A 9,515-nucleotide genomic window follows, 5' to 3' on the forward strand; every position below is an offset into this window, starting at 1 on the left:
TCTGTGGAAGATAGCATTCTTTTTAAATCTTCACTAATTTGATAGGTGGACATATTTTTTATTATTTTAATATTTTATTGTGTTTTGGGCATTGGTCAACTCAGGATTAATGATCAATCACATTTCCCAGAGAGCTTTTATGGGCATTCTAAAAATTGGTCCTTTTCCTCTAGAACGTTGCTAACCTCTGGACCTTTTGTTCACAGAAAAGACTTTGTGCTGGCCTGGCAAACTTTCTGCATCTATATGTCCCTGGATCAGTGTGGGGGGTGGGGCGTGGGTTGGCTATGTTGCCATGACCCTTGGCTCAGGGATCTTTTCCACAACAACCTTGAATAACCCTGTTCCTGATCTGCTTGGTTCTAACTCCATAGATGATGGGGTTGAGCATGGGAGGAACCAGGAGATAGAGATTGGCAAACATGATATGTACTGCTCGGGGCACGTGATGTCCAAAGCGGTGGGTGAGAAAAGTGAAGAGGGCAGGGATATATAAAGCCAAGATGACACAGATATGGGATGCACATGTGCCAAAAGCCTTGAGCCGGGCTTGACCAGAAGGCAACCCCAGAACAGTTCTCAAAATCATCACATAAGATACACTGATGACAATCATATCAAAGCCAACCACAGAGAAGGCCACAAAGAGCCCATATGCACGATTTACTCTAGTATCTGCACACATCAGCTTTAGCACAGCCATGTGTTCACAGTATGGCTGGGGAATGATCTGGTTGGGGCAGAAGGGCATCCTGGAGACCATAATGCAGAAGGGGCTCACCAACAGCAATGCTCTCATCATCACAGCTGCTCCCAATTTACCCACTACAGCTGGGGTCAGGACACTTGAGTGACGGAGTGGGAAGCAGATGGCCACATAACGGTCCAAGGCCATAGCCATGAGTACCCCAGACTCCACAGAGGAAAAGGCATGGATGAAGAACACCTGGATGAGACAGGCATGGTATTCAGTCTCATGAACATGAAACCAGAGTATAGCCAGCATTTTAGGTTGGGTGGAAGACGAGAGGACCAGGTCAGTGATAGCCAGCATGGCTAGAAAGAGGTACATGGGCTCATGGAGAGTGTGGTCAATTCGGATTATATGGAGGACAGTGGTATTGCCAATTATAGCTACAACATACATGGCACAGAGAGGAAAGGCAATCCAAAATTGGGAATTCTCGAGTCCTGGGATCCCAAGTAGGATGAAGGACACAGGATAAGATGAGTGGTTCCCTGAAGCCAACATCACAGGACGGTTAATTTGTTCTCCCCTGAGAAGGTAAGGTACTATCTATAGATGATAATAATAAATTATCATTATTATTTATAACCTTTTGGAAGAGGCAGTTAAATAATAGGGCAATAATGTTTAATGGTAAGCTGAAATAATTTCAACTATTTTAATAAATATATTTTTGCAACTTAAAGTAATGCTACTCTTTATTCTTCATTCATGTTTATGTCATTCAAATGGGGTCAGAACATGCTAGCTGCAATTGTAGTTTCTGTATAAGAATTAATATTTTTCTTGAAAGTAGAATCTGCCAAGGGAAGACTATCTTGACAAATAACGTCACTAATAGTAATTCTTGCGCTTCTATTCTTTAGAATGAACTGATTTGTTTTACCTTTCCCAAGGTCCTTTTCAGCCCTTTGTTTAAGCCAGTTAGGCAACTTTTCTGGGTTGGAAACCAGTTTGGAAAACATTTTGGCTGAGGGCTCATAACAATGTATGTAGTGATGATGAGTTATCTTTGACTCTAGGAGTTACCAGGAGAATTTGGGCTGGAGGATGACAGACTGACAGATTGTACACCTGAAATTAAACCTGTTATCTATAGTGGATGTCTCCTCCTAGATTAGGGGCCAGCAACTGTTTTCTGTAAAAGGTCAGATAGATCACACATATTTTAGTCTTCATGGGCCATACATTCTCTGTTGCAACTAGTCAGTTTAGCGATTGTAGCATGAAAGCAGCCACAGTCAATACAGACATTTGTGAGTGTGGCTACATTCCAATACAATTTCATTTTTAAAACAGACTAGAAGCTGGATTTGGTCTTCAGGTGATAGTTTACTAATTCCTCTCCTATATGATAAATTTTCATGATATCAGCCCCGAAGAGTGCACCAACATGAGCACCTCTGTATTTGGCATAGAACAGGGATTTAATAAATATTTGCTGAAGCAAACAAGAAATATGTGTCATTGTTCAAGGGCAATGGACTTTTCAACCGATTAGCCATTCTTAAAACGTCTTGACAGAACCTTCTAAACACTACTTTGATGCCATGTCACAAGACAGCTATATCTATTTCTCACACTAGAGTCTGACCTCCTGTCCATTGAAAGACGTGAATGTCATCTTCTGCTGATACTTGCATACATGGTTGATCTTGTCTGGTCTCTCTGGTGACTATGACCTACCTGAGAGTCAATGACACAAAAGCTTACCTGGTTCTTAACTCAACACCTTTCCACTTTTTAATCTCACTTGACCTGAGCCTTTCCTTGAACACATTCATTCTTTCTCCTCCATAACAGTAACACCCAGAGATGAAGAATATCTTTTCAGATTTCCCTTAATCATTTATATCTGGGGACTAAGAAATGTTTCATTCAACCAGACTTAATGGTTCCTAACAAGGGTTTCTTTGAGATCCAAAATAGGCTAAACTCTCTGATTTTTACTAGATTTATAACATTATGAGAGAAATGGGACTCAGAACTTACAAATCTTACTCTGAATTGGAAACTTTACTATTCTACCTAGACAATAGCTATAAGTTTGCTCAAACCAAATACTCCTATCCAAGCCACAGTAAAAAATTAAGAAACACACACATTGTCTAGTGTCTAAGGCTCTGTTTCATCCCTTTCAGCCTGGCTTGGTCTTCCAGTGAAATATTCTGTTTGAATCAGAGTCTTCCTTTCTCCTTCTTTTCTGTGCTCTGTAAGTCAGCCTCCATTTGTGAGGATGAAGTCACCGAGGCTCATAGGCACCTGGAAAAGCACTTAGACCATCTTCATTCCTGCACTGGGCACTGGTAAAGATACTGGCTAAAACTACACTTTAACAAAAGGTATGCTATTCTAATTAATTATGATAGACATTGCTGTTTTTATAAATATAACACTATATGCCTTTACATGTTATTGTTTTTAACTCTCACACACTTCTGCCCATCAGCCTTCATGGAGAACATACCTATTTTACATACTCCATTTGGAGTGGTGACTCTTCTTGGTGGTGACCAGGGACCCAAGTCTGAGATAGCAGATGGGGCCTCTTGACAGGTGTCTCTCGTTCTTTTCTGCACTTACATTCCCATAGAATCTGGTGGCCTCACTATCAGCATTTCCTTAGTCTTTTTTCCCCCTCAGACTTATGAACCCAACATGTGCAGAGTTAAGGTTACAAGTCATATGGAGTGGACAGGGAGTTAACTAGTCTTGTATCATTTTGTGCAGTGTGTGAGGTTTTCAATAGTAATTCTGAGGGGGAGACACAGGTTATCAATTTGCTGCTGGGTTGAGGGATGGAAATTTGCATTTTCTAAAGAGTAGGAAAAGGAAGAGCAATGTAATTTCCCTTCTTGCTCAACATTCCTCCCCCTTTCCCTGCTTTTAAATATGTCCCTGTCCCTGCCCTTATGTGCTACACCTCTTGTGAGCATAGTGCATACTGAAAGAAGAAATTAAGTCATCTTTTCCAACATTATACCTAAGATGATCATACAACGAACTTCAGATTCAATTTTTCTTTTCTCCAGAATACAATCTAATTTGTAAGAACTTGGCATAGCTTTTGGTTCAAGGATTCTGTTCTGACACTAATGGAGCTCAGCTTTCATCTGTGAGTATATGTTTGAATCCAGTGCTGATACCATTACCTCTGTTGGCTTCCATTACTCCACTCATTATGTGGAAATAGTTATGTCCATCAGTTTAACCAAGTTGCTCAAGCCTGAAAGGGTAGAGGAAAAATGGGCTGAGATCTTGCTAAGGAATAGCTGCAGGGAGATTTAGACTATTCTGTCACTTTGGGGTATCTAAAACTAAGGCATGGAGCAAGAATGCTAGAGGAAGGTAGAGTTCAGATCCAGCGTCCTTTGTGGAGGGATTGTGTATGAGGCAAGCTTCCTACTTTTCTAGAATTTTCCTGGAGGACACAGTGTGAGCAGTGAATTATCTCCCCATCTCAGAAAGAAATCCAACAGTCATGGATCTCTTGACCTGGAGCCTCCATGAGTCATGCCATCCTTCAAAGTGTATTGCCTTATCTTTCAGCTTCTTAGAGCCTCTGTGAGTCCTACTGTTCTTTGGGAAGGGCAGAGATGACTGAGGCACAGGGGACCGACCACTCACCTTGAGCTCTGCTTTATCTCTGACCATAAGCAGCTTAACTGACTCCTCTGTGACTCAGCTTTTCACAGAGACTGTAGATTAAGACCTATTTAAAGACCTGTAAAGTATGGCCCCTCTCTTCCCCAAGCATTAATTCTTTCCCTCCTCTTGGAACCCACTGCCTCATACACTGGCTTCCTCTGAGATTAGAGAATAAAACTGGAAACATTAACCCCTAACTTGCCTCTCTCCTCTGTATACACATAAGCAAAGGCAGCGTATTTGAATGGATGCACAAAAGTGTGTGTTGTTGAGATTACAGGAGTATGAGCTTATCAGTATGCATGTATTTTTGTTAGTAAATTCCTGTTTGTGAAGCTGGAAAGTCCTTCTCACTTAGCCCAAACAGTTAAGCCTATGCAGAACTTCCTCTCACTTCCTATGTAGAGCCTTGCTGGTATTCTCTTATTTATTATTTCTTAGCATTCCCTGGTATAGGATAGGTCAAATGAAGACTTGACAGCAATTATTTAAAAACAGAGGGTAAGGCTTTATTTGCAGAGTTCAAAGCTGTCAGACTTCAGAAGCTATGCCTCACCAAATCAAAATCCAACATACATTTACAGGGAAACAAATCACACAAAAATTCACCAAGAGTATCAAGTTTACAGCAATCTGTTTATGGTGAATTGCAATCATCATGTTCACAAAGGTCATGGTTTATTTTAATACATTAGCATAATAAAAATCTGACTACAACTGTTTTTGTTAGAGAGTCCAGGTTTAGAGGAAATAGTCAAGGTTTTATTATCCTGGGGATCAGGCTGACATTGTAATTTTGGAGTTATCTCTGTTTGCAGATTTTTCTCTTTGTCTGTTTCTTTTAGCTGTCAGAGATTAAACACTTGGTGTAATGGAAGAGAAAGAAGTGCCAGGTTCTTCTTCTTCCTTCTTTTGTTCTTGTTCTTGTTCTTTTTCTGCTCTTATTCTTGTTCTGATTGTCCTCTCTTTCTCCTTCTCCTTTGTCTTTGTCTCCATCTCAACTTCAGCAAGTTCCTGCAATGATACATTTCACTGAGTCAAAACTACTCTCTGTCAGGCAGAGACATAATACTTGTTTTAATTATTCTACATCATGTAGTCTTAACAGCTACTTTAGAGGTAGTTCTATCTTCTGCATTTTACATATAAATAAATAGAGGTTTAGCTAGGTTAAGTTACTTCATTAAATACAAGTAAAGGGCAAGTCTTTCTGACTCAAAGATGTCACTTTTCCTACTATATCATACTTTGCACATGTTATGAGTATTAGGGCTGAAACTAAGGTGAAGTAAGGAACATATTTCTCTTGGGCATGAAAGAAGGGTGCTATAAAAAACTCACCCACCAATCAGATAAATAACATTTTATGCAGTGTGTTAAGAAATAAAAATTGATGCAAAAATCTGTAATGAACAGAATATCAAAATTCTCATTAAAGACCAGAGCTGTGCCAAGCAACAGTGTCCTGTAGTAAAATGCAAACTATGCACCCCTATGTACATATTTTTATGTATTTTTAATACTTAATGTTTTCTTGAACATTAAAATATTTGAGACATTGAAAAGTAATTATATTAAATACCACGCCATTATTTTCAATTTAAGTATTTTATTAATACCAAAATAGAATAAATTAAAATTTATATTTCATCTAAAGTCAAATAAAAAATATTTAGAATCCTCATTTACTCACAAGAAAACTTCCAACATGGTAACTTTTTGAAATGACATAAGCAAAGAAGTACTTACGTACTTACTTACTTTATTTATTTATTTTTAAAGTTTATTTATTTATTTTGAGTGAGAGAGAGAGAGTGGGGTAGGGGTAGAGACAGAGGGAGAGAGAGAGAATACCAAGCAGGCTCCACACTGCCACTGAAGAGCCCAATGTGGGGCTTGAACTCATGAACAGCGAGATCATGTCCTGAGCTGAAACCAAGAGTAGACAGTCACTTAACCAACTGAGCCACCCAGGCCCCAAGTACATATTTAAAATAGTAACAATAATTTATCTTCCATAAAAAAGTACTAGTGCACATTTTTTTTTCCTTTTGCTCTAATACAGCTTGGCATGGCACTGTTTTTTATTTAAAATTTTGATATTTTATGAATCATGGAATAAAAATTATTTTATTTTATTTATGTTTTTTAAACTTGATTTATTTATTTTGAGAGAGAGAGGGAGAGAGAGAGAGAGGAGGACAGAGAATCCCAAGAGGCTCTGTTCTGTCAGTGCAGAGACCACATGGGATTTGAACTCACAAACCATGAGATCATGACCTGAGCCAAAATCCTGAGTCTGTAGCTTACCAACTGAGCCATTCAGGCACCACTGCCCACCCCCCAAATAATTTATTTTATAAAAATATTGCATTAAAAAATTTTAAACATAATTACTGAATTTCTTTTTAAGAGAGAGAGAGAGAGAGAGAGAGAGAGAGAGAGAGCATGCACGCAAGTCCCAGGGGAGACACACAGGAAGATGGAGAGAGAGGATCCCAAGCAGGCTCAATGTCCATCTAAGATTCTGATGTGGGGCTTGATCTCATGACCCTGAGATCATGACCTGAAATGAAATTGAGGTTGACACTTAACTGAGTTAACCACCCAGGCACCCCTAGTTACTGAATTATTGAATCCCTGTAATTTTACTCTCCTCAAAGTATTGTTGGCTATTAGCAATTGTCCTTGGTGTATCTCCATCTTAATATGAATAAGGCCATGAGCACTTTCATGATTCTGAGTTTCAGGGGAAAGTTTGAACACTCATATGTGTTTCAAACTTCTAGAGAGTTTTTGCAGGATATTTTGTCCCTTCATTCATTCTAATTTCCATCTCCCTCCCTTTACTCTGCAAAGCCTAGAGAGGAAGAAAAGAGATAGTATTTCCTCTTTCAAATTTCTACTCCAGTTTCTCCACCTCTCTGTCTCCTTGGTTCTTCTTCACCTCTTCTCCTGCTCCTTTATTTGTATCTTTACCTGCTGTTCGTGGGAGGAAGATATGACTTTGCCCTCACAGGACTCTATCAGAGAGAAGAGAAGTGAGAACAAAGAAGACCAACTCCTTGCAAAAGCCTCTGAAATGAAAATAAAGGAAGAGAGGAGGGATTACTCACCAATTTTCATTGAGCCTTGGAGTCCAGATGAGAAGACTCAGGCCCCATGCTGGATGCCAAAATGAAGTGAGTTGGAGTGGGGTCTGAGAGTGAATGGTCAAGAAAGAATTCTTGAGATGTTTTTCATGCAAAAGGGTGTTTTTATTATAGCCTGTTGACAGGACCCATGAGCAGAAAGAGCTGCTCCCCCCACCCGTGACCCTTCCAGGGTGGGTTATGTGTGACATTCCTCAGGACAGAGGAATTAAGACAGAAATGACTGTCTTAATAATTTACAAGGAAAAGAGCAATCTCCAGAACCCCATAGACTCAATTTCCTAGAGCCCTAACATCACCCTCTCCTCCATAATGATGTGGGGAACATAGGCAAGGAGAAAATGTAGACGAAATTAAATTTATTTATAACCTGCAGCCCTTTGACAAATACTTGAGATAGAGTATAACATTCCTCCAAAAAACTCCCAACTGTCTTGTCTTAATGTTAATGCCTTACAAGAGAGAAAAATAACTTTAGCTCAACAACAGTAAGGCCTCCAGGATCTTATGAGTCCAAATTGGCACATGAAAGTCCTTTTGGAAGCCTTTCTTTTTCCTTAACTCCCTCAACTCCCAAACATAAAACCACAATCCCAGTGCAGCTCTTTCAGTCCATGGGTCCTATTCATGTGCTTTAAGAAAATCACCATTTTGGGGGGCGCCTGGGTGGCGCAGTCGGTTAAGCGTCCGACTTCAGCCAGGTCACGATCTCACGGTCAGTGAGTTCGAGCCCCGCGTCAGGCTCTGGGCTGATGGCTCGGAGCCTGGAGCCTGTTTCCGATTCTGTGTCTCCCTCTCTCTCTGCCCCTCGCCCGTTCATGCTCTGTCTCTCTCTGTCCCCAAAATAAATAAAAAACGTTGAAAAAAAAAAAAAAAGAAAATCACCATTTTGCATAGAATTACCCTATGACACAACAATTGCACAAGTAGGCATTTATCCAGAGGCTACAAAAATACTGATTCGAAGGAGCACATGCACCCAATGTTTATAGCAGCTCTATCAACAATAGCCAAATTAGGGAAAGAACCCAAATGTCCATCCACTGATGAATGGAAAAAGAGATGTGGCATATATATTTAATGGAATAATATTTGGTGATTAAAAAGAATGAAATCTTGTCATTTGCAACAACGTGGATGGAAGTAATGTATTATGCTAAGCAAAAATAAGTCAATCAGAGAAAGACGAATATCATATGATTTCACTCATATGTGGAATTTAAGAAACAGAGCAGATGAACATAGGGGAAGGGAAGCAACAATAAGATAAAAACAGAGAGGGAGGCAAATTTCATAAGAGATTCTAAAATACAGAGAACAAACTGAGGGCTGCTGGAGGGGAGGTAGGTGGGGGGGATGGGCTAATGGGTGATGGGCATTAAGGAAGACACTTGTTGGGATGAGCACTGGGTGTTATACGTGAGTGGTGAATCACTGGGTTCTGCTCCTAAAACCAGTACTACACTGTATAGTAAGTAACTTGAACTTAAATAAATAATTTTTTAAAAACTCAATGTTTTGAACCAAAGACATCTCAAGAATTCTTTCCTGGCCTCCACTCCAGATCCCTGCTCACCCCATCCCCCCCCCCCCCAACTCCAAAACCACATCAAGAGGACCTCTATTATGAAAGCTGTAAGGGCTAGGAAGAAATACATAGTTCATAGAGGTAGCCAGTGCAGGCCACATCAAAGAAGGGAGTTGTTTCACCACAACCATAGCATAGTTGATCTAGAACAGGAAGCAGATCCAGAATTGAGAATCCTCCCATCTTGGAAAGACACAGGAAGTGGGTTGGCGCCAGTCCCTGGTGGTGGCATCAGAGGATCACTGCTGATGGGGAAGGAAACTATCCTCTAAAGAGACTAAGCAAGTAATAAACATGCTGTTTTTGAGAAGGCTGGTAACTATGAGAGCTGAGTGACCAGAAAATTGTCTGAACAAGAAACACTAATTATATGTTATAA

General features: G+C 40.0%; 1 protein-coding gene across 1 annotated transcript; it reads right to left on the reverse strand.

Annotated features, from left to right (window-relative positions):
* Positions 1-307: 307 nt before the first annotated feature.
* LOC124506332 (olfactory receptor 52R1-like) lies at positions 308-1,261 on the reverse strand. The gene has a single exon (XM_047072382.1). It carries the CDS (start codon positions 1,250-1,252, stop codon positions 308-310), a length of 945 nt encoding a protein of 314 aa, XP_046928338.1. The 5' UTR covers positions 1,253-1,261.
* Positions 1,262-9,515: the final 8,254 nt, after the last annotated feature.

The sequence above is a fragment of the Lynx rufus genome, unplaced genomic scaffold (genome assembly GCF_022079265.1).
Source record: "Lynx rufus isolate CCGP_SWC_20201006 ecotype Redwood Valley unplaced genomic scaffold, mLynRuf1.p SCAF_9, whole genome shotgun sequence".
Classification (NCBI taxonomy): Eukaryota; Metazoa; Chordata; class Mammalia; order Carnivora; family Felidae; genus Lynx; species Lynx rufus.